This window comes from Dendrobates tinctorius, unplaced genomic scaffold (genome assembly GCF_039654945.1).
Source record: "Dendrobates tinctorius isolate UK_male_01 unplaced genomic scaffold, ASM3965494v1 ptg000126l, whole genome shotgun sequence".
NCBI classification, from domain to species: domain Eukaryota; kingdom Metazoa; phylum Chordata; class Amphibia; order Anura; family Dendrobatidae; genus Dendrobates; species Dendrobates tinctorius.
In genome coordinates, this window is record NW_027361794.1 from 18,480,295 (window position 1) to 18,507,018 (window position 26,724).

A 26,724-nucleotide genomic window follows, 5' to 3' on the forward strand; every position below is an offset into this window, starting at 1 on the left:
TACACACTTGGCTCCGCTCCGTACATCCCGTACACATATGGCTCCACTCCATACACACACGGCTCCACTCTGTCCACCTCGTACACGCGCGGCTCCTCTCCGTACATCTCGTACACACGGCTCCTCTCCGTACACCTCGTACCCGCGCGGCTCCGCTCCGTACACCTCATACACACACAGATCTGCTACATCCACACTGTAAATCCTGACCCCACACATACTTACCTCAACCAGCACCATGACAACAGCAAAGCAGAGTCTTGCAGATGGTAGAGGCAAGGCTGAGCGCACAGGACCTGTGATGAGGTCACAGGAGGGGCGGAGTCAGGGGTGACATGATCGGGGGTCTGGACAAAGGCTCCTGATCATGTGACCCCCTGACTCCTCCCCTCCTGTGACCTCATCACAGGTCCTGCGAACAGAGCGAGCAGGCAAGCGAGTGCGACGCTGTGAGTGGCTGCGGGGGGGAGGGGATCTCATGCTACGGCGAGGATGGGGTGCGTGGGGGGGGGCGGCTTATCTCCCTGCAGTGCGGGAGGAACTTGGAAACGGCGGCAGGAGCAACAGTGGCCGCAGCAGCTGGCAAGCGGCCAGATGATCGGGCGCTGCCGCCCGCGGCCCACGTGACAGCGGCCCAGCGGGAAAATGCCCGGTTGGTTGTATTGCCAATCCGGGCCTGCCTAACAGGCTAATGAAGGTGTGAAACCTAGGTCTAAGTTATCTGAGCACACAAATCTACAAGGGTGCCCAAACTTTTTCATCACCCCCTTTTCCTTTTTGTAGTTTTTAAAATGTAAAAAATGGCTATATATATATGTGTGACGAGCATCAGCTTACGCTGAGTCATCTTTCTTGAATGAGTGGACCCTCCGCACACTTTGTACACACACGACTCCCCTCCGTACACCTTGTACACACGGCTTCGCTCCGTACACCTTATACACACCCGGCTCTGCTCCGTACACATGCGGCTCAGCTCCGTACACATGCGGCTCCTCTCCGTACACCTCATACACATGCGGCTCCACTCCGAACACCTCGTACACACACGGCTCCGCTCAGAACACCTCGTACACACACGGCTCCGCTCCGTACACCTCGTACACACACGGCTCCGCTCCGTACACCTCGTACACACACGGCTCCGCTTCGTACACCTCGTACACGGCTCTGCTCCGTTCACCTCGTTCACACACGGCTGCGCTCCTTACACCTCGTACACATGCGGCTCTACTACGTACACCTAGTACACACTGTTCCGCTCCGTACATTTCATACACACACGGCTCTGCTATATCCACACTGTAAGGGTAAGTGCACACACTGCGGATTGTGCTGCAGATTTTTCCGTGTGGATTACCCTGCGGTTTGACACCTGTATTTTCATTTTTCTTAAGTGTTTATCCACACTTTACAGCTCACCGCTAATATTCACACACATTAATAGGTTGCTCATAGAGGAAACACTTTCTTCACCACTCCACCCTCTATAGGTATAATGCTTCCTTTTTCATGTTTATCTCCATACATACAGTGGGTACAGAAAGTATTCAGACCTTTTGCTCAGTATTGAGTAGAAGCACCCTTTTGAGCTAGTACAGCCATGAGTCTTCTTGGGAATGATGCAAAAAGTTTTTCACACCTGGATTTGGGGATCCTCTGCCATTCTTCCTTGCAGCTCCTCGCCTGTTCCGTCAGCTTGGAAGGTGAACTTTGGTGGACATTTTCAGGTCCTCCAGAGATGCTCAATTGGGTTTAAGTCAGGGCTCTGTCTGGGTCAGTCAAGAATGGTCACAGAGTTGTTCTGAAGTCACTCCTTTCTTATTTTAGCTGTGTGCTTAGGGTCATTGTCTTGTTGGAAGGTGAACCTTTGACCAATTCTGAGGTCCAAAGCACTCTGGAAGAGGTTTTCATCCAGGATATCTCTCTACTTGGCCGTATTCATGTTTCCTTCAATGTCAACCAGTCATCCAATCCCTGCAGCTGAAAAACACCCCCATAGCATGATGCTGCCACCACCATGTTTCACTGTTAGGATTGTATTGGGCAGGTGATGAGCAGTGCCTGTTTTTTTCCACAGGTACCACTTAGAATTATCACCAAAAAGGTCTATCTTCGTCTCATCAGACCAGATAATCTTATTTCTCATAGTCTCGGAGTCCTTAGTGTTTTTTTAGCAAAATCAATGCAGGTTTTCATATGTCTTGCACTGAGGAGGGGATTCTGTCAGGCCACTCTGCCATAAAGGCCCGACTGGTGGAGGGCTGCAGTAATATTTGACTTTGTGTAACTTCCTCTCATCTCCCTACTGCATCTGTGGAGCTCAGCCACAGTGATCTTGGGGTTCTTCTTCTACCTCTCTCACCAAGGCTCTTCTCCAACGATTGCTTAGTTTGGCTGGACGGCCAGGTCTAGGAAGACTTTTCCTGGTTCCAAACTTCTTCCATTTAAGGATTATGGAGGCTACTGTGTTCTTAGGAACCTTGAGTACGGCTGAAATTCTTTTGTAACCTTGGCCAGATCTGTGACTCAACACAATTCTGTCTCTGAGCTCCTTGGCAAGTTCCTTTGACCTCATGATTCTCATTTGGTCTGACATGCACTGTGAGGTCTTATATAGACAGGTGTGTGCCTTTGCAAATCAAGTCCTATCAGTTTAATTAAATACAGCTGGACTCCAATGAAGGTGAAGAACCGATTCAAGGAAGATCACAAGGAAATGGACAGCATGTGAATTAAATATGAGTGTCTGACCAGAGGGTCTGAATACTTATGACCACGTGATATTTCAGTTTTTCTTTTGTAATAAATTTGCAAAATTTCTACATTTCTGTTTTTTTTCAGTCAAAATGATCTGCAGATTGTACATTAATGAGAAATAATGAACTTTTTTGAATTTTCTAAATGGCTGCAATGAAACAAAGAGTGAAAAATGTAAAGGGGTCTGAATATTTTCCGTACCCACTGTATTCGGTCCAGCACCCATTATTCATTCTCTTGGCCATTCTCTTTACTGACGGCACATTATATATCCGGGCTTGGGATAATGGAGCGCACGCTTCTTTGGACCACGCCTCTTGACCTGCTTGTCCTCGGCTATCGGACCCCACTGGCACGCGGCACGGTCGTTACCATGATCTCAATACTGGACACTTTCACAGCTCAGAACTATCTACCTTCACAGCTGAAATAGTTGTTCTATCTTTTCAGTATACATAGCGGTTCCCAAGTTGGCTGCCACTTGGAATTATTCATCCATTCATGGCGAATACAATTTCTTGTTCTCCATCCTATGCTACAGATCGTTGGCAGCCTATTGTGTAACACTTTTTACGCAAGTTAATCAGCTCTTCTGCTCTCCTTACCACAGGATTACATGATCTCACTGGAATTAAAGGGAACCTGTCACCAGGTTTGGCCGATATCAGATATGGCCACCGCCTTTCAGGGCTTATCTACAGCATTCTATAATACTGTAGATAAGCCCCCCAATCCGACCAGAAAGATACGATAAATAAGTTTTATTATACTTATCCGGGGGCAGTCTGGTCCGATGGGTGTCGCAGGTCCAGGTTTGGCGCCTCCCATCTTCTCATAATTGCCGCCCTCCTGCTTGCTTCATGGATCCCGGCATCACGCTCCTGGACAGGCGTACATATCTGCCTGTACTCAGGCCCATGTCTATTCTCTGTGTGCTCTACCCTGCGCGTCCGTACTCCTTTACCCTGCTCTGCACGTCTGTATTCCTGTATCCTGCTCTACTTCTCCATACCCTGTGCACTGCTCTGCACATCCATACTCCTGTACTCCGTTCTGTATATCTGTCTCTAGTGCTCTGGTGTTCGTCAGTCTTCTACGTTTCCCTTCTATCCCATGTGTCTCCCGCTATCTGAGCCGCCCCTCTTTGTATCAGCTAACGTGGTATTTGTCACACCGCCAGTCACGCCGCTCTCACCTGGGGGCAGGACCCCATGCCCGGTGTCACCATGTCTGGTGCTGCGCCGCTCCGGGGTTCCCATCGGGTCCGCACACGCGCCTCTCGTACTTAGTTCCATGGATGCAAAACGTTGCTAGTGTGCATCTGTCTCTGCTCTGTCATACTCCTTTGCACACGCTCAGCTCCTACCTTCTCCCTGTCGTGCTTCTCAGCACACCCACTGTCTAACCTTGCACTCAGGCGTGCCCTCTGCGCACGCTTTGTCTAACTCTGTACTCAGACGTGCTCCTTCGCTCGCGCCCTGCTTTGCTCGCACCCTAGCGTGCTTGTTTGTGCACGCCATACGTGCTCTTGGGTACCCACCTTGCACTATCCTGTATCTAGTGTACTCCCGTGTACATGCTTTGTATTGTCCTGTACTCTCCGTGCTCCCGTACACTTGCCCTGTATTGTCCTATACCCTGCGTGTCCCTGTGTCCACGCTTTGCACACTCTTGTACTCTGCACATTCCCTGTTGCTAGACACATCATTCGTGTCTCCTGTGAGCCGGCCACCTGGTTCCAGCTGTCGTGGTAGCTCATCCCCTTAGGCTTGCCCCTGACACTCCCTGTATAGGGAGTGGTCCTCACTAGGTCAGCTCGCCCTAGGTGGGTTGGTGTCACGACCCAGAAGGTCCACTCCAGGAGTCGTCACAGAATTAGAGATCCCTGGGCCTGTCCCTGATGATCCCTGTATAGGGGTCAGTCTTCACTAGGTCAGCTCGCCCTGGAGCTATCTGTTCCACAGTCCAGAGAGTCCACTCTTATTGCTCGCCTTCCTGAGGCGTTACAGAATAACCAGGCCATGGACCCTGCTGTCACCACGTTTTCCGCGGCTTCCGTACAGGTAGCACCCCGTGGCTTTGGCTTTGTGTCCTTGCCACATTTCCCGCCTCGTCCTTGCAAGCCATCTAAGTTTTCTGGGGATCCCAATCTGTGCAGGGATTTTTTGACTCAGTGCAGCATCCATTTTGAACTCCTGCCCCTGTGGTATCCCACCGACCGGGCAAAGGTGGCTTTCATTTTATCTCTTCCAGAGGGAGAGGCCTTGGTTTGGGTGAATCCCCTGTGGGAGCGTGATGACCCCATTGTCTCCCAATTGGCAGCTTTTTTGGAGACTTTTCGCAGGGTCTTCGATGAACCGGGACGGCTGGCCTCCATGACTGGGTCCCTTTTCAACCTTCGCCAAGGTTCCCTGTCAGTAGCTCAGTGTGCCATCTGCTTCCGCATCCTAGCCTCCGAGTTGGGATGGAATGATGAGGCTCTGGTTGGTGCTTTCTGGCATGGGCTGTCAGGCTGGATTAAGGATGAGCTCGTGGGGCGAGATACTTCAACCTCCTTGGAGGATTTATTCTCCCTGGCCACATGCATAGATTTGCGTTTCCAGGAACGATCCCGCAAGGCTTCCTGAGAGGCTGGTTTACTTCTTCCTCTAGGACAGGTAGGGGAGGCCTTCTTAGGAGTTCCTGATTCCTCATCTCCCTTGATTTTTGAAGTTTTGATATACCTGGAACAGAGACGTTACTCCGAGGTGGCCTATGTGGATTCGGGAACGGCAGGCAACTTTATTAAAGTAGTCTCGAGACTGTCAGGAGGCTTCAGATTCCTGTTGTTTCCCTGGACAGACCACGTTTGATTGCATCGGTGGATGGAAGACTTCTGTAAGAGCTCGTCACCATGGTGACCGAAGAAATAGTACTACAGATTGGGGCCCTTCATTAGGAGAGCATTGCCTTGTACGTACTACCGAACCTCTCACATGCATTGTTGCTTGTGTTTCCTTGGCTCAGGTCCTATGAACCTATCCTTGATTGGCGCTCGGGTGATGTGCTACGTTGGGGGATCCTCCTGCCAGAAGCAGTGTCTGCAGCCAATTCGTCCTGTTAATCTCCCACAGTCCACCTCTGCTCCCGCAGGTCTCCCTTCGGCTTATTGGGGCTATACGGACGTCTTCAATAAGAAGGAGGCTGAGGTCCTTCCTCCACACCGCCCGTATGATTGCCCGATCAAGCTTGTTCCAGGTTCCTCGCTGCCCAGGAAAAGGATCTACCCTTTGTCAGGCCATGTCGGAGTATATTCAGGAGAACTTTTCCAGAGGGTTCATCCGGACGACACACACACACACACACACGCAGCTCCACTCCGAACACGGCTCCTCTCCGTACACCTCGTACACACACGGCTCTGCTACATCCACCCTGTAAACCCCTCCTGACTCCACACAGAAACTTCCCCTCATCCAGCACCAAGACAACCAGCACAGCAGAGTCCTGCATACACTGAGGCCCCTGATCATGTGACCCCTGACTCCTCCCCTCCTGTGACCTCATCACAGGTCCTGTGCACACAGAACTGCCATACATGTGGAGTGCGGCTCTGCGGGTGGAGGTCGGTGCCGGAGGCTCCATTATTCTCTGTGGAGTGCGTCTCTGCGGGTGGAGGTCGGTGCCGGAGGCTCCATTATTCTCTATGTGGAGTGCGGCTCTTTGGGTGGAGGTCGGTGCTGGAGGCTCCATTATTCTCTATGTGGAGTGCGGCTCTGTGGGTGGAGGTCGGTGCCGGAGGCTCCATTATTCTCTATGTGGAGTGCGGCTCTTTGGGTGGAGGTCGGTGCTGGAGGCTCCATTCTCTATGTGGAGTGCGGCTCTGTGGGTGGAGGTCGGTGCCGGAGGCTCCATTATTCTCTATGTGGAGTGCGGCTCTTTGGGTGGAGGTCGGTGCTGGAGGCTCCATTATTCTCTATGTGGAGTGCGGCTCTTTGGGTGGAGGTCGGTGCCGGAGGCTCCATTATTCTCTATGCGGAGTGTGGCTCTGCGGGTGGAGGTCGGTGCCGGAGGCTCCATTATTCTCTATGTGGAGTGCGGCTCTTTGGGTGGAGGTCGGTGCTGGAGGCTCCATTATTCTCTATGTGGAGTGCGGCTCTGCGGGTGGAGGTCGGTGCCGGAGGCTCCATTATTCTCTATGTGGAGTGCGGCTCTGCGGGTGGAGGTCGGTGCCGGAGGCTCCATTATTCTCTATGTGGAGTGCGGCTCTGCGGGTTGAGGTCGGTGGGGATTCTCCACATCTTTTTAGTCTCTTTAGCTTCATAGTATCAGCTCTAATCCAATGGTGAGAGAGCGATTTACCCTGAAGAGTCACAGATTGTGGGGTTGGTATAAAATGTTATATTTAGGGGTTTCTGTGTTGTCTCCTTATATGAATCACAATGGTTTTGTTCCTTTTCCGCTGATTGATACAAACGACCCAACTATGAAACACGAGAACCGAGGAAACCTGTATTACTCTCATAGTACGGGGCCTCTTACTTGGCCCCATATACAGTATAATGTTCCCCCAGTATCGCCATCCTCCACACACAATATGTTTCCACCCAAACCAGGAGATAATCAGTTCTCACTCTTCCCCATACTTAATGCCATAGAGCCCCTTTCTTGGTTCCCGCACACAGAATTATGTTCCACAGTATCTCCATCCCCAATTTTATTTATTTTTTGTGTTTTTCATGTAATATACGGAATCCTACAGGAAAATGCTAAAAAAAACCACTGTACATGGAGACATTGGCCTCATATATCTCCTGTCTTGTTGTTCTTACAAAGAAGTTTTTCTAAAAGCCTCAAACTTCTGTGTGTGACTCAGACCTGAGATCTAACGTGATAGAAGATTACAGTGCGGGGAAGACGGGAAACCTTCATATAGACGGCCGGTGGGGATGGAGTCAGTGACGGACTCTGGACAAATATGTTTCTAGAGCCGTAGTAGAAGATGAAGATGTCGTCCTCATCATGAAGTAGTTATTTCTCCTGTCCCGTGTAATGAATATCTCCTGCAGTATTGCTAATGCCGATTCCAGTGTCGGTAATGAGACGAGAATTAGCGTTATGGAAGATGAGTCTATGAGGAACGTATTCAGCTGCCGACTCCAAGGAAGAAACTGCTTGATGTCTGTGGCCTAAATATATAGGTTTTATTAGTAGATGTAAAGAAGAAAACTAAATACTGTAAAATAATAAATCTCATATGTTTCCCTTATTATCTCCAGTAATTGTATTATTACACAGGATATTTATGATGTTACATCGGCTCATCTTCTCATTCAGGTCTCTACAATATCGGATCCTCTCAGTGAAGATCTTCTACTTAAGAGAATTTTCCTGATTTACCCATCAAAGATGGATATGGACAGAGACAAGATGGCGGAGAGGATATTACACCTCACCCTAGAGATCCTCTTCCGCCTTACTGGAGAAGTGAGAGATTCTGATGACGTCACATTACATCATTCTTATCTATGGGAATAACAGATGGACAGAACTGGAGAGGTGAGGACTCTGGAAATGTCTGTAGTGAGATTTATTAATGTGTCTCTCCATAACCAGGATTACACAGTAGTGAAGAAGACCTCTAGTGAGCGCTGTCAGGACCCTGTGTCTGAGGGATGGGGAAGACCCCTGAGCCCAATCACGGGGCCTCCACCTCACCCACTGATACATGAGGACGTCAATGACCAGAAGATCCTAGAACTCACCTACAAGATGATTGAGCTGCTGACTGGAGAGGTGACACTGCTGGGAATGCTGGGATACTACACAGTAACGCTATGAAGGGATCGGGGGGATGACGGTATCATTGTATGTGTCAGGTTCCTATAAGGTGTCAGGATGTCGCTGTCTATTTCTCCATGGAGGAGTGGGAGTATTTAGAAGGACGCAAAGATCTGTACAAGGACGTCATGATGGAGGTTCCCCAGCCCCTCACATCACCAGGTAATAGACAGGCCTAAATACACACGGCCTATAATTATCTGCATGTAAAGAATGAATTCAGTCCCTGTATGTGTTTCTTCCAGACCTGTCCAGTAAGAGGACAATACCAGAGAGATGTCCCCGTCCTTTTCTTCCACAGGACTGTAAACATGGAGATCCCAATGTTCCTCAGGATCATCAGGTAGATGGAGAGACGGTGTCATGAGATCTCACCGATGATGTGTAGACGGCTGTGACGGTCTTGTGCTCAGTCTTGTTTTATCCCACAGTATTATATGTTTTATACTTGTGTAATGAGAGCGGTGGAGATGGCAGGATTAGAGCTGATCATAGATGTGACTTCTCCATCTGTGACTTTTACAATATTTATTTTAGGGTGAAGATCTGACCCATATTAATACTACAGAGACATATGTGAGGGGTGATGAGAGATGTAAAGAGGAGATTACTGCTTATAACCGGTCGGGTGAGTACTGACCACTAAATATAGACAAGTCACAGATTCTTCTCAGTCACCGGCTATGGCAGCTTTATCGATGGTGTAGTCAGGCCGTATCACAATCGTGTGATCAATACTATCATAAAACCTCAGGCTTTAGAAAATGATTTTTGAATATGCAAATTTTATTAGTCACACAGAGCCCAACGTTTCGGCCGAGCAGGCCTTTATCAAGGATATTTATCTAAACAAAATATAACAATAATGTAAAATTAGGAATCCTGTCTAAGAATGACACAAAATGAAATAAGTACAGTATCACTGACTGACATATTAGTGGAAGTGAAATAAAGTTTATAATAAAAGTGTCATGGTCACGTGTGGCTGGACACACCGCCTCCAGCAGGGCGAATTTATATGACACGCATGACCCTGGATACACCGCCTCCAGCAGGGCGAATTTAAATAATAGAACGTCCAGCTGGATACCCCGCCTCCAGCAGGCGAATTTCAGTATACACGTATCTCTGGATACACCGCCTCCAGGAGGGTGAATTTAAACAATAAAGGGAAACACCAGGGAAACCGATACAATGGAGGGCCCTGCGATAGGGAACGGGGACGTGGAGACCTCCTGCAACCCCTGAGCCAGTGGCCCTGCACTCCTCACGAACCCTAGGCCGGTTCCGCACCGGGCGCCGATCAGGAACCTAAAATCCCTAACTCGCCCTGCGCCAATCCCTTACTAGTGAAGTGGACGGTGCAGAAACTAATCCCACCACTGCACTAAACACACACTGAGGAAAGTGACAATACAGGGAAACACCACTTAGCTTTGCTCTGTTGCTTATGCTCCCAGCAACAGAGTCCAACACCTGAGTGCACCTTTTCCTCCCACCGGGTCCAACACCAGCGTGCAGCCTTGGAGTAACAGAGTCCAGAACCTGAGTGCAGCAGTCCAGAAACAAAGTCCAGCATCCAAGTGTAGCTTTTCAGCAACAAAGTCCAGCATCATGAGTGCAGCTTTACACCATAGCTGCCACTGCACCAAGCTTTGCAAGAACTCCTCACTGACACCATAGCTGCCACTCCATCAAGCTATGCAAGCACTCCTCACTGACACCATAGCTGCCCCTCCAGGACTCTGACTGAGCTGCCCGGGACTCTCCTCCAGCTCCTTCCTTCAACAAGGCTTGGTTGCAACTGAGCAATATCACCCACGCTGATTGCAACACCTGACACTCTTTTAAAGGTCAGCCAGAGCAATCACACCTGCTAAATAATAACGTTCAATAAACCAAAGTAACCAGTGTGCAATGACCCTAACGGCCACCGGGGGCAAACTAGAACTGAAACCACCACAGTGCAATGACCCTAATGGCCACCGGGGGGCAAAACCAACGCCGAGCACACAGCTCAAGGGAAAAAAAGGTTACTTGTACATTTATTGTCAGATCCAGCCTGGATCATGACAAAAAGAAGACGTCTAATCAATATACGCAATACATTGAACAGAAATAACGAAAAAGATTTTTTTCCTCTCAGGAGTAAGGACTCCATCATCAGAATAAATCCTCACAATAAATCAATAAGTACAATCTGTAAAAAAAGAGGAAAAGTGGGGAGAGAACAGTTACTCAAATACCATAAATACAATACAGCCTAACGCAGCTTAAAGGTACCATAGAGGAAATGTGCAACAAGTAAAAGGATATAAGTACCTGTGTGGCTATATATTGAAGTTTCAAAAGCTCTAAGAAAGAAGAGGAGAAAAAAAGGGTAAAAATAAGGTAAAAACCAGAGTATGACAGAAGAAAGCATTGTAAGTATATTGTAATATAAGCGGTATATAGCTAATCTTTACAAACCTAGAACGAGAAATGCGGTAACTTGGGACTGCGCCGCTGCCTGTGGAGTGTGTGCATGTGTATGGGCCGGAACTTGTGTCTCTTTTATATTCTACTCATGACACAAATGCGCTACAGCTGGAGGGGTACAGGCGTCCAATTGCGCCAATATCGCGCATGCGCAAACCGTCTCTCCGGACGGAAGTGGGGCATGATCTGTACGAGTAAAAAGGAAGTGTGTCAGAGAAGCTTAATGTTTAACCGCGCGTATGCAGACCGTCCCTCTGGATGGAAGTGGGGCATAATCATGTCCGAAACCGGAAGTGTGGCAAGGAGGAGTGATAATGTATAAATAATGACCGCTACAGCGCAAGCGCTAGAAATAATGAAAAAAGGGGAAAATATGTGTATAATTATAAGTATATTATATTACAAATATCTGAGCCAGGTCAAATCTGAAGGTCTATATCGCATGTATGTGTAAAATTGTTATAAAAACAAGAAATAGAGGGAGGGAAAGAAAAAAGAAAAGGGGGGAAAACACCACCAAGTGAAAAAGATCAGAACCGAAAGTGGGTACCTTCCTTCCGCGATTAGTTCTGTAAAAGAATAAAAAGAGAAAGAAAAAATTATTCTTATATTACATAGACACATATGAGGCACTTATATAAATACAGTATATACTCGAGTATAAGCCGACCCGAGTATAAGCCGACCCCCCTAATTTTGCCACAAAAAACTGGGAAAACTTATTGACTCGAGTATAAGCCTAGGGTGGGAAATGCTCCATAGATTATTCCCCCATATGCTGCCCTCATAAGAAGCTCCATAGATTGTTCCCCCATATGCTGCCCCCATTAGAAGCTCCATATTGTTCCCCCAGATACTGCCCCCATTAGAAGCTCCATATACTGCCCCCATTAGAAGCTCCATATTGTTCCCCCATATGCTGCCACCATTAGAAGCTCCATATTGTGCCCCCATATACTGCCCCCATTAGAAGCTCCATATTGTTCCCCCATATACTGCCCCATTAGAAGCTCCATATACTGCCCCCATTAGAAGCTCCATATTGTTCCCCCATATACTGCCCCCATTAGAAGCTCCATATTATTCCCCCATATGCTGCCCCCATAAGAAGCTCCTTAGATTATGCCCCCATGTGCTGCTGCTGCATGTAAAAATAAAAAAAATGACATACTCACCTCTCCGTCGCTGGGTGTCAGATACTCACCTGTCCTGCGTCCATGGCTGCTCACCGCTATCTGCACGTCATCAGTCAGTGACGTTCAGACTGCAGGGGGCGCGGCGCGCACTAATCACGTCACCGCCCTCTGCTGTCTGAAGTCACTGACCGATGACAGACAGCAGCAAGCAGCCATGGACGCAGGACAGGTGAGTATCGCTATACTTACCCGTCCTGACGCTGTGTCTTGAGCCCCCAGCTTCTCCGCGCTCTCTCTTCCTGCCTTCAGCGGTCACGTGGTGCCGCTCATTAAAACTCATGAATATGCGCATATTCATGAGTTTTAATGAGCGGCACCACGTGACCGCTGAAGGCAGGAAGAGAGAGCACGGGGAGAAGCTGGGGGCTCAAGACACAGCGTCAGGACGGGTAAGTATGACCTGACACCCCCGCCCCCCCCCTCCCCCTCTGACCCCCGGTGTATATGACTCGAATATAAGACGAGAGGGGGACTTTCAGCCCAAAAAAACGGGCTGAAAATCTCGGCTTATATTCGAGTATATACGGTACCTATACAATGCTCATAACTAGAGTTGAGCGATACCGTCCGATACTTCAAAGTATCGTATCGGATGGTATCGGCCGATCTTTAAAAAAAGTATCGGTATCGCCGATTCCGATACCGGAAGTCCCATTCAAGTCTATGGGACTTCCGGTATCGGAATAAGAAAAACCCTTTCCTGCCCTTGTACAGCCTCTCTGGGGTCTGTACGGGCCTTTCGGGGGGCTGTGCCGGCCTGCCAGGGGGTCTGTGCAGGCTCCGGTGGTCTGTGCCGGCCTGCCGGTGGTCTGTGCAGGCTCCGGGGGGCTGTGCCGGCCTGCCGGGGGGCTGTGCCGGCCTGCCGGGGGGCTGTGCAGGCTCCGGGGGGCTGTGCCGGCCTGCCGGGGGGCTGTGCCGGCCTGCCGGGGGGCTGTGCAGGCATCGTCCGATGGGACTACAAGTCCCATCGGGCGATGCCTGCTACCATGACAGTGATTGACACATTAGCCAATGATGGGACAGTAGTAGTCCCATCATCCGGCTAATGTGTTAAATGTAAAAAAAAAAAAAATTACATGCTACATACATACAACATGCATACTACATACATGCTACATTCATACTACATACTACATACATGCTACATTCATACTACATAAATACTACATGCAACATACATACTACATATATACTACATGCATGCTACATACATACTGCATGCTACATACATACCACATATATACTACATACATACTACATGCATGCTACATGCTACATACATAACACATATATACTACATGCATGCTACATACATACTACATGCTACATACTACATATATACTACATGCATGCTACATACTACATGCTACATACATACTACATATATACTACATGCATGCTACATACATACTGCATGCTACATGCATGCTACATACATACTACATACATACTACATGCTACATACATACTACATATATACTACATACATACTACATACATACTACATGCATGCTACATACATACCACATACATAACACATATATACTACATGCATGCTACATACATACTGCATGCTACATACATACCATATACATACTACATGCATGCTACATACATACATACTACATGCTACATACATACTACATATATACTACATGCATGCTACATACATACTACATGCTACATACATACTACATATATACTACATGCATGCTACATACTACATGCTACATACATACTACGTATATACTACATGCATGCTACATACATACTACATGCATGCTACATACATACTACATGCTACATACATACCACATACATACTACATATATACTACATGCATGCTACATACATACTGCATGCTACATGCATGCTACATACATACTACATACATACTACATGCTACATACATACCACATATATACTACATACATACAATACATTCATACAATACATACATAGACATACAGTACATATAACATAGAGTAACATACTTACCAATACTTGTCACATTGTTCCCCGAAGCCATTGTCTTTTCCGGAATAAATATTAACATAACAAACCACAAAAATACTCACCCACGATCCGAAGCAGTCCACGAGTGTGTCCCACGACGATCTTGGGTAGAGAACTGCAGCATCAGCTGTTGCTGCCGTTCTCTACGGGCTGCAGGAATCCAATGACGGAAGGTAGGTATCCTTCCGCACTGTATTCCTCCGCCACTTAAAAAAAAAAAAAGTCCCTAGTCTCACTTTATGCCATTGCTGCGGAAGGATACCTACCTTCCGTCATTGGATGTAGCATGTAGTATGTATGTAGTATGTATGTAGCATGCATGTAGCATGTAGTATGTATGTAGCATGCATGTAGTATATATGTAGTATGTATGTAGCATGCATGTAGTATATATGTAGCATGTATGTAGTATGTATGTGGTATGTATGTAGCATGTAGTATGTATGTAGCATGCATGTAGTATATATGTAGTATGTATGTAGCATGTAGTATGTATGTAGTATGTATGTAGTATGTATGTGGTATGTATGTAGCATGTAGTATGTATGTAGCATGCATGTAGTATGTATGTAGCATGTAGTATGTATGTAGTATGTATGTAGTATGTATGCGGTATGTATGTAGCATGTAGTATGTATGTAGCATGCATGTAGTATATATGTAGTATGTAGTATGTATGTGGTATGTATGTAGCATGTAGTATGTATGTAGCATGCATGTAGCATGCATGTAGTATGTATGTAGCATGCATGTAGTATGTATGTAGTATGTATGTAGTATGTATGTAGCATGCAGTATGTATGTAGCATGTATGTAGTATGTATGTGGTATGTATGTAGCATGTAGTATGTATGTAGCATGCATGTAGTATATATGTAGTATGTATGTAGCATGCATGTAGTATGTATGTAGTATGTATGTAGTATGTATGTAGCATGCAGTATGTATGTAGCATGTATGTAGTATGTATGTAGTATGTATGTAGTATGTATGTAGCATGTAGTATGTATGTAGCATGTAGTATGTATGTAGCATGTAGTATGTATGTAGCATGTAGTATGTATGTAGCATGCATGTAGTATGTATGTAGCATGTATGTAGTATGTATGTAGCATGTATGTAGTATGTATGTAGCATGCATGTAGTATGTATGTAGTATTTTTTTTTTTTTTTAACATTTAACACATTAGCCGGATGATGGGACTACTACTGTCCCATCATTGGCTAATGTGTCAATCACTGTCATGGTAGCAGGCATCGCCCGATGGGACTTGTAGTCCCATCGGACGATGCTTGCACAGACCCCCGGACATCAGCACAGCCGGCACAGCCCCCCGGCAGGCCGGTACAGACCCCCACAGGGTGCACAGACCACCGGCAGGCCGGCACAGCCCCCTGGCAGGCCGGTACAGACCCCGGGCAGTCCACACAGCCCCCCGGCAGGCCGGCACGGCAGGCCGGCAGAGACCCCCGGAAGGCCCGAAATGACGGCGCATCATGATGCGCACACACCGCGCATCATGATGACGTCAGGCCGTCAATCAACTGAACTTCCGATTCCGATGCCGAATTCCGATATTGAAAAAATATCGGAAGTCGGTATCGGAATTCCGATACAGCAAGTATCGGCCGATACCCGATACTTGCGGTATCGGAATGCTCAACACTACTCATAACATGTTACTTATGAGAAAACCTACGAATGTTTGCATGTGTACACATATTGAGGGATACATGTATACACATACATACATATGACGAGTTTGATCTTTATCTCTCAACGGGAGATCTTTAGATATACCGGATGGTAGCCAGATTGATAGCTTGTTGCCCGGGCAAGGTGACAGATCAACACAGATTATGTATCTGCAACATGCCACACGGCTGTTTAATCAGATCAAGTTTATATACTCTTTTGAGTAGGCGGTTACATTACATCATCATATTCCATTGGACAGTTGATTATTCAAGAGTAAGCATAAATGGTTTCAACCAATCATATTCATATTCGGCAACCAATCAGATTGTACTCGGCTGTTAATTATTAGATACATTCGGGAATTTCCAGAAAAAGGTGGAAACAGGTATTGGTTATACAATACCCTAACATTAGCCTCATTAACCTGTCTTAATAAGGGTTCATAGCCCCTTTATCTATCTATTTCTAAGACTATGTACTCATTATCTACCTTAGGCCTACGTGGAACTCGTGATGTGTTCTTTAGTTACATGAATCATAAGAGTTATAGAGGTGAGAGGCAAGAATAACAGGATTAGATGAGAGTTGATCTCTTCTCTGTCAGCTAATATCATAGAAGTATGGAGAGTGAGACCCTAAGAGTGTATGAAGGGACCCCAAAGAATCAGGGTTTCCCTATCAGTCCCCCCTTTTGAGAACAGATATCATTCTCTCACCCTCCTTCCTCCAGGTACTTCAAAGGCCTAAGCGCCAGTGTTGGGCTTGTTATTATTTTCTTCACCAAATTCCCTGGAGTGAGTTGAGAGATCATATCTCATTCTCAACCTTGTCAATTCTTGGGGGAGTATTCACGTATTTTATTGTGTTAGTGGAAGGTGTTGGGCCTAGCTTGATCTGTTATTCCCCTTATTGCATCTCTAGTGTAATTTATAAACCTCTGTTGATTATAGTAAATGTAATTCATCCAGTACACATGTTTCTTAAAATCAAATCTAAAAGGAGCTGCTGTCTTTAAAATGTCATTTTGGTTTCTCTGCGTCTGTCCCTTTTGGAGCAAGGCTGTCATCAGCAACAGGAACAGGATCATCCTTCTTCCGTTCCAGGGCCTTGCAGTGGCTGGCATGAATCCAAGTGGGTTTTCCTTCAAGCTTCACTGAAGTGGATGTAGTGAGGAGAACTTGGAATGGACCGTCGAACCTTGGTTCCAGTGGTTTCTGTGTGTGTCTTTTAACCACCACCCAATCTCCTGGTTGGAGAGAGTGGGTTCCTTCTTGATTCTCTGGGTCTGGAATAGAATCAAAGACTTGTTTATGCACAAGTGAGAGCCTCTTCTGAAGGCTCTGGATATAGCTAGTGAGATTGTCACACTGTAGCTGCAGTGTCTGTGGGAAGTATAGGCCTAACCTTGGCGCTGACCCAAACAAAACTTCATAGGGGAACACTTTTGTCTTTCTATTAGGTGTGTACCTAATGGAGAACAAAGCTAGGGGTATACATTCTGTCCAAGGTTTCCCCAATTCCTCACTTGCTTTTTGAATCTTTAACTTAAGTGTCCCATTCAGCCGCTCAACCTTACCACTTGCTTGGGGTCTGTAGGGTGTGTGGAATGCTTGTGTGACCCCCAACATTTGCATAACATGCTGCATTACCTCTCCAGTGAAGTGGGTACCTCTATCGGACTCTATGGTTTCAGGTAGTCCGAACCTACAGAAAACTTCTGACATCAGCTTCTTTGCAGTAGCCCTTGCAGTGGCTTTCGGCATCGGGAATGCTTCTGGCCACCCATAAAAGAGGTCAACACACACGAGCCCATATTCATACGTTGCTACTTGGGGTAACTGTATGAAGTCAATCTGCAGTCGTTGAAACGGGTAGAGGGGCTTAGGTATGTGTTTCTGTGGTACTTTCACTACACCTCCTGGGTTGTGTTGTGCGCATGTCAGACATGCCTAGTAGCAACCGTTGTGAAACGTGGGGGCAATCCATTGCTTATCCACCAAAGAACACATAGCATTTTTAGAAAGGTACGTCGGTCCATGGGCTGCTTGAGCCATGACGGGGTACAAGGATCTTGGCAGACACACCCGCTGTCCCCCCATCCACAAACCTTCATGGTCACGTGCTCCAGCTTTCGACCAGACCTGTTTCTCTTCCCCGGTTGTCTGCCGAGTCAGAGCCTGCAAGATACTCAAGTCGAAGTGGTTACACTCAGTGCTTACCATAACCAGTGGAGGTGCCTCAGGGATCTCATTGTGTCTGGGTCTTCTAGCTGCTTCTTTGGCAGCTCGATCCGCTATGTCGTTTCCTCTTGCTTCGGTGATATTAAGCTTTGTATGTGCCTTTACCTTAACTATGGCAACCTCTTTGGGCAGCAGCAACGCTTCCATCAGTTGTTTGATGAGGTGCCCATGTTTAATAGGAGTGCCTGTTGATGTAAGAAAGTCTCTTGCCCTCCATATAGGACCGTAGTCATGGGCCACCCCAAAAGCATACCATGAGTCTGTGTAAATGTAGCGTCTACCGTCAGCCCCTTTAAGCGCTTCAATGAGTGCTGTCAACTCCGCCTCCTGCGCAGACATATAAGGAGGGAGTGGTTCTGCTTTTACTACCTCGTGCTGTTACCACTGCATAACCAGTGTAGAACCGTCCGTCTTCACCGATGCTTCGAGATCCATCTGTGAAAAGCTCAACATCTGGATTAGCGAGAGGTACATCAGAAACATGTGAAAAACCTGCTGTCTCTTGGGCCATAAGGGCCATACAATCATGTTCATGATATACATCAAAAAGCTCCTCTTCAGTCAATTTCTGCAAAAACAGTGGTTTGCCTTGTCCTTCTTCCCCCCTTTTGAATCCACCACATTAATGGGAATGAGAGTGGCTGGATTCAAAGTTGTACATCGTTTCAGAATGACATTGGGAGGCATGAGAAGTGCACACTGCAGTCTCAGGTGTCTGACTACAGAAATGTGCTTGGGTTGAACTTGGTTAAGATTGCTGTGCAAGTCATGTGGAGCGTAGATGGTTGCAGAGTAGTCCAGTATGATCTCTGATGCTGTGTCAAGAAGGAATGTGACAGCTGTTACTGCTCGGACACAAGATGGTGCTCCTCTCGCTACAAGGTCCAGGTGGGCTGAGTAGTATGCCACAGGCCTGTTTTGCTGACCATGTTTTTGGGTTAGGACCCCTGTAGCATGTCCTTGCATTTCTGTGCAGTACAGGAGGAAAAGTTTGGTATAGTCTGGGGTGCCTAGAGCTGGGGCAGAGACGATTGCTAGTTTGAGTAGAAACTGTCTAGTGCTTCCTGATCAAGTCTGAAGGGTTGAGAGGGCACACAATAATAGAGTGGCTGCATGAGAATGGATGCAGAACGAATCCAAGGCCTACAATATTATGCCAGCCCCAGGAAGGTACGTAGATGTTGAACCCCTGTGGGTGGTTTTAGCACTTCAATTGCCTTTTTCCTGTCCTCTGTCAACTGGCGTGCACCCTGTGATATGCAATGTCCGAGAAACAACTTTTGGCTGAAAAAACTGTAACTTTTCTCTGGATGCCTTACACCCTTTGGCAGCAAGATGTAGAAGCAATGAGATTGTAGCTTCGCAGCATACATCTCTGTTTGGGGCACAAAGGAGTAGGTCATCAACATACTGAAGTAAGACAACCTCAGCATGTTTGGTGTCCCAATCCTGCAAAATGAATTGCAAAGCAGCAGTATACAGGGTCGGAGAGTTTTGAGCTCCCTGCGGCAGCACCAGCCATGTATACTGTTGGTCCCTAAAAGTAAAAGCAAACAAATACTGACAGTCCGGATGCAAAGGGACAGAAAAGAAAGCATTTGCCAGGTCAATACAACTGAAATAGGCAGCTGTTGAAGGGATCTGTGACAAAATCGTATGCGGATTCGGAACTACTGGTGTCAGTAATACTGTGACAGCATTTATGGCTCTAAGATCATGAACCATCCTGTAAGTAACTGGCTCCGCTTTCCTGCCTTTCAGTTTCACGGCGAACAAGGGGGTGTTGGCTATAGATTTTGTGAGTTTGATTACCCCAGAGGTAATTAATTCTGTAATATGTTTTGCCTATAGCTTCGTCTTGAGCTGTGCTTAATGGATACTGTTTTAATTGCTGTGGTCTCTCTCCTGGTTTCAGGTTAATCATTACAGGAGAGACTGGCATGTGTCCGATGTCAGTTTTAGACTTTGACCATAGCGAGTCTGGGATCTGCGCTAACTCCCTATTCTCTTCTGAAAGGGCGGGGGAGTCAGAAAAATACATGCAGGCTAGAACTTTGCACAGGGTGCGCTCAGAGACTCCAGCCTTCAATTTCACATTCCCGTCAGATTCATACAAGATATGTGCCTGTATAGCTTGCAGTACATCAGAACCAAGTAAGTTTACAGGTGTTTTGTCACTAATTAGCAGCTTAGTTATGCATGTGCGGTCAGCCAGTCGAAGGGGCAATGGTTTTGTCATTTTACATTTCTGTATCAGTCCCTCAAACCCTTGAGTGTAAATGGTTTCGTCGGATATGTCAGATGGTTTCACATGTTCCTGGCGAATAACAGTTTTGGCTGCCCCCGTATCCACCAGGAATGGGATTTTCTTACCATCTGGGAGAGATACTGAGACTACCCCTTGTGGACCTGTTTTTTAACAGGAAGGTGTCCTAAGGGGGTAGATGGCTACGGGGTTGCCTATTTCCTATTGTGGGTCTTGGGTCGGGACGTCCGTCATGGCCTGGTTCTCTTTTCTGGTTGATCTGCACTGTCGGCTAATATGGCCCATCTTACCGCACTAGTAACATTCAATCTGCCTGCGGTAATTTTTGGCTGGGATAGCTTTCTGACCTGTCTGGGTGTCATTGGACGCATACTGTATATGTACTGGCTTCATCCTCTGGACTTACTCAACACCTTTTGCCACACGCACTAAGTCTTCTATGAGGAATGTCCTCCAGTCGGGCTTAGCTGCCTGCACCCTCTGTCTGAGCTGTGATCTAAGCCCTGCCATAAAAGCTCCATGGAAACGTTTCCTTCCTGCTTCTCCCATGTTGTCATTGCCCAGATCTGCATATCTCAACTTCAAGTTCCCCCAGAACTGGTCTACTGTCTCCTTAGGACCCTGTACCACATCCAGAAGGGAGATAGTGCATTCCCCCTCCTTCCCTCAACTCCATGCTTGCAGACTTCTCAGGAAATGCATCCCTGACTCTATAGTTCTTACGTACTGTGCTCCCAGTCTACTCTCTGCACTGTATGACCTTCCAGCTCTGTTTATGTCCTCTAATACTGACTCCATTCTTGCATCCCCAATTTTCCCCCTCAGGAGGGACTCGTAAGTCCATCCATGTGCAGGTGTAGGTGTTGGTTAATCCTACCATCCATATATAAAAGGCCATTGGCAAGTCAAATGGGTCTGGGGCGTCTTTAATGTCATTTGGTCCTTTGGACTCCATGGTCTGTAATGAGACACAGTAGTTGTTTGTATAGTCGGTCGTGCGGGGGTAGATGTTGCAGCTGCTGCGATACCAGTCATGTCCATGGTCTGATATTCCCCTTCTTCCATTGTAATCAGCATACTGTCTTCTGGTTTTACTACTATGTTGTTGTACCCAGGGACCTGATACTGAGTCTGACCCTGCAGGACTGGGTATATCCCTGTGCCCTTGTGGGGTCTTGGTCTCCCGCAGGCAGAACATTGTTCACGCCAGTCGGGGTTTTGCTGTCCACACACACAAGTCCTGCCATAGGATGGGCCTGATAAGGTGGAGGTGTTTTCACTTTCCTTGTTTTCCTTTCGGGGTTTCTTCCTTAACCCAACAACCTTCTCTCTTCATTTCCTTTGCTACCTCTGCCCAAGCCTTTGCTTGTTTTATTAACTCATTGTCAGCAATCCATCCCCTGCTTGTTGCTAGAGCAGACTCCCAGAGAGAGTAATACAGTGGATCACCCTCCATTCCTAAACCTTTTAGCAACTTCTTTGCCTCTTTCTCTGCGTGGCTCCGCGACAATAGCAAAATATATTGGTTTCAGCTTATCTCATTCATTCAGGTGTGACTATGTGTTTGACTTCCTAGTGTTCCTCCACTCTATTTCTGGTACCAATTGACCAGTTAGCATACCTAACGGACTCCCTTATACATTCAGGATTTTATGTCACAATCCTTATTACATGCATACGGTCATTCAATTCACTCAGGGAGTCTCATCCTCTACACACACATTCACACCTCCAATCCGGTATACCGTTAATGTATCACAAGGATATTCTATGGTTCTTTGCGAAACAACTGGTCATATAAGAAGACGGCTATACTGTACCCGAAACCCGGCTGCAGAGCATGTGACAAGAGGAGACACAGAGTTGTAAGAAACAATGGCTGTTACCTTCACCGGTGATTTTGGTCTGTTTCCTCTAGGCCTCAGTCTGCGGCTGCCGGATCTCAGATGCCGGGGGTCTTCTGTTGCTACCAGCCCACCCAATGGGACGCCAAATGACGAGTTTGATCTTTATCTCTCAACGGGAGATCTTTGGATATACCGGATGGTAGCCAGATTGATAGCTTGTTGCCCTGGCAAGGTGACAGATCAACACAGAGACAGGTTATGTATCTGCAAAATGCCACACGGCTGTTTAATCAGATCAAGTTTATATACTCTTTTGAGTAGGCGGTTACATTACATCATCATATTCCATTGGACAGTTGATTATTCAAGAGTAAGCATAAATGATTTCAACCAATCAGATTGTACTCGGCTGTTAATTATTAGATACATTCGGGAATTTCCAGAAAAAGGTGGAAACAGGTATTGGTTATACAATACCCTAACATTAGCCTCATTAACCTGTCTTAATAAGGGTTCATAGCCCCTTTATCTATCTATTTCTAAGACTATGTACTCATTATCTACCTTAGGCCTACGTGGAACTCGTGATATGTTCGTTAGTTACATGAATCATAAGAGTTATAGAGGTGAGAGGCAAGAATAACAGGATTAGGTGAGAGTTGATCTCTTCTCTGTCAGCTAATATCATAGAAGTATGGAGAGTGAGACCCTAAGAGTGTATGAAGGGACCCCAAAGAATCAAGGTTTCCCTATCACATATATATATCCAAAATAACTAATATTATAAGGTAAATATAGTGCTCTCTATAAAAAGATCAAGGCACCAAAACTCCACATTATCATAATGGAAGTTAAATATAAAATTAAAATGGAGAAAAGGTGGAGAAAAAATCAATAAAAAAATCAATAAAAAACCTCATATTCCCTATTAAGGCCAAAAGGTTCCAATGTTTGAAGAACAAAAATCCAATAGGACTCTCTTTCTCTCAATCTTTGTATCCTGTTGCCACCTCGTCTAGCCAGAGGTACACTGTCAATAACTTGATAACGAAGCTGAGAAATATTGTGGTTATGAGAAATAAAATGAGCTGGAATGGGTAATAGAGTTCTCTTACAGCTGATAGTGGATTTATGTTGAGAGATACGGTCTCGGATATGTTGGGTAGTCTCTCTAACATATCCGAGACCACATGGGCATTTTATGAAATATATTACATATGATGAGTCACAATTGTAATAGTCCTTAATTGGAAAAATCTTTCCCGATCTGGGATGGGTAAAGGTTTCACCTTTAGTAATGTTGGAACATTGCAAACAATGCAAGCAAGGAAAAGTCCCTTTGCGTAATGGCCTAAATAAAATTTGTCTTCTTGAATCACGGGAACTACCAATGTCTGCCCTTACTAAACTATTGCGTAAGTTAGGAGGTTTTTTGTGACAAATAAAAGGTGGAGCTTGAAATTGGGGTATCTGAGGATAAGAATTAGAGAGCAGTGGCCAGTGTCGACGAATAACCTTATGGATGAGATACATAAAGGGATGGTATGTGTTAACGAAGGCCACCCTATTTTATTTTTAGTTGCAGGACTAGATATAGATGGAGGAGAAAAAGACAACAGGGAATCGGGATATCCTCAGGATTCGAATTTGGATTTCATTTCAGCAAAACGACCAACACGATTAAGATTATCAGACACAATATGGTTAATACGTCAAAATTGTGATCTTGGGAGAGATATTTTTTTTTATGTGTTTAGGATGACAGCTAGTGAAATGTAGGAGACTATTTTTGTCCTTTGGTTTTACAAACAAATCAGTGGAAAGGGAACCATCAATATCTCTAATAACCCTGGTGTCAAGAAAAGGAATAGAAACTGAATTATATTGCATAGTGAAAGATAAACCTGCAACTTTTGTATTAATATCTTGGAAAAAACGCTCAAGAGAAATCAAGTCACCCGTCCAGATGAGAGAAATGTCGTCTATGTATCTTTTCCACTGTACCGAGTACTGTTGGAAGAGAACATGTGGGTAGACAAACTCTAATTCAAATTCTGCCATAAAAATATTGGCATATGGGGGCACCAGATTTGAACCCATTGCAGTGCCAGTTAATTGAATAAAAAACTGATCCTCAAATAAGAAAAAATTCTTTGTTAGAATGAGAGTCAACATAGAAATACAAAAAGATTGAATGTCGCTAGAAAAATCCGTTTTATTTTCTAAAAAAATTTTTACGGCTTGAATACCCCTTGTATGGCTAATACTAGTATATAAACTAGTGACCTCTAAAGTCACCAAGTAACAATTAACCGAAGTTAAATTCAAATCCCTAATGTAAGACAAAAAATGTGATGTATCTCTAAGCCATGAGGGGATCAAATGTAAGAGAGGAGAAAGGATCTTTTCAAGTACAACAGATAACGGTGATAATATTTTTACCCTTTTGTTCTCCTCTTCTTTCTTAGAGCTTTTGAAACTTCAGTATATAGCCACACAGGTACTTATATCCTTTTACTTGTTGCACATTTCCTCTATGGTACCTTTAAGCTGCATTAGGCTGTATTTTATTTATGGTATTTGAGTAACTGTTCTCTCCCCTCTTTTTTCCCTTTTTTTTTTACAGATTGTACTTATTGATTTATTGTGAGGATTTATTTTGATGATGGAGTCCTTACTCCTGAGAGGAAAAAAATCTTTTTCGTTATTTCTGTAAATTTTGTCAATGTATTGCGTATATTGCCCAGTATCGACCAGATGTCTTCTTTTATTATAACTTTTTTCACTCGCACTAATATGTCAGTCAGTGATACTGTACTTATTTCATTTTGTGTCATTCTTAGACATGATTCCTAATTTTACATTATTGTTATATTTTTTAAAGATAAAAATCCTTGATAAAGGCCTGCTGGGCCAAAACGTTGAGCTCTGTGTGACTGACAAATAAAATTTGCATATTCAAAAATCATTTTCTAAAGCCTCAGGTTTCAGGATATTATTGATTGATTTTCCTGACGGCTTGGTAGTCTTTCCCCATATATATTATACAATCGTGTGATCACCATTTTGCCGCTAGACAACGTTTTCCACCACCCAAAACAGTTCAGTTGACGTTGGTCATTGAAAGCCCTTTTCTATAGAAGTTACAACCTGGAGGATCCACTTACTACCTGGGATTAGAAGACGCTGACCATTACCTGCCCAGATCTGAAAACTAAAAAGCCAAATGACAGTGTACATAGAATGTGCTGACAAGTTAGAAAATCACTTGAAGAAAAATATTATGATGGGTCTGTAAGAGAAAGTGGAAGGTAATGATGCTGTTGGCTTCCTAGATCCCTGATATTTTATTGGATGAATCTACTTTCTCTCCCTTCTGTGCTGCTGAATGTGCTCATATGGTCCCTACAAGGCCAGGTCCAGTCTTTCTGGCCAAACTTCTCTTTTATGATCACTAACATTAAATGTGCAGTGAGGGCCAAGTGTGAATTTCTGTACAATAACAACAGAGTTTCCCTTTATCCTGACTTTTCAATTTAAAATTGACTAACTTCAAACAGGGTCATGAGAAACTGCATAAAATATTACACCTTTTATAAATTTCAATGATTTTATTCAAAAATAATAATAATTGGTTTTATTCTTGGCAGATGACTGTACCAGGAGATCAGGGGGACAGCTGACATCTTCAATTTTTAAATCATATGATCTTGAGATTACACAGGATACAACTGAAATGAATGCCATTACTCCAGATATTCCATCATCCCTTCAAAGCAAAGATCAACCATCTGATCCTTTGAAACAGGTCCTGTCTTCTGATTCATTACTCACCCCTGAGGAAACTCAAAGTCACAAAATAAGCATTAAAAAACAAACTTATAAAGCAAAGAAACCATTCTCACGTTCTGAAAATGTAAATAGTTTTCCCCTCGAAAAGTCTTTTCTTAAATATCAAAAAATTCACACAGAGGAGAATAGATTTTCTTGTTCCAAGTGTGGGAAATGTTTTAACCAGAAATCACATCTAGTTACACACCAGATAACTCACACAGGGGAGAAGCCTTTTTCCTGTTCAGAATGTGGGAAATGTTTTACAGATAGATCAAATCTTATCACACATCAGATAACACACACAGGGCAGAAGCCTTTTTCATGTTCAGAATGTGGTAAATATTTTACAGATAAATCAAATCTTATCAAACATCAGAGGACTCACACAGGGGAGAAGCCTTTTTCATGTTCAGAATGTGGGAAATGTTTTAAATATAAATCAAATCTTATCACACATCAGATAACACACACAGGGCAGAAGCCTTTTTCATGTTCAGAATGTGGGAAATGTTTTATCCAGAAATCAAATCTTATCACACATCAGAGAACTCACACAGGGAAGAAGCCT

General features: G+C 45.2%; 1 protein-coding gene across 1 annotated transcript in view; it reads left to right on the top strand.

Annotated features, from left to right (window-relative positions):
• Window positions 1-6,308: 6,308 nt before the first annotated feature.
• LOC141047069 (uncharacterized) overlaps window positions 6,309-26,724 on the top strand; it is a 30,121-nt gene continuing 9,705 nt past the window's right edge. The window contains 7 exon segments of the mRNA XM_073542004.1: window positions 6,309-6,417; window positions 8,077-8,226; window positions 8,356-8,535; window positions 8,619-8,742; window positions 8,826-8,923; window positions 9,118-9,208; window positions 25,973-26,724. Of these exon segments, the coding sequence (XP_073398105.1) occupies window positions 8,149-8,226; window positions 8,356-8,535; window positions 8,619-8,742; window positions 8,826-8,923; window positions 9,118-9,208; window positions 25,973-26,724 (1,323 nt within the window). The 5' untranslated portion in view covers window positions 6,309-6,417; window positions 8,077-8,148.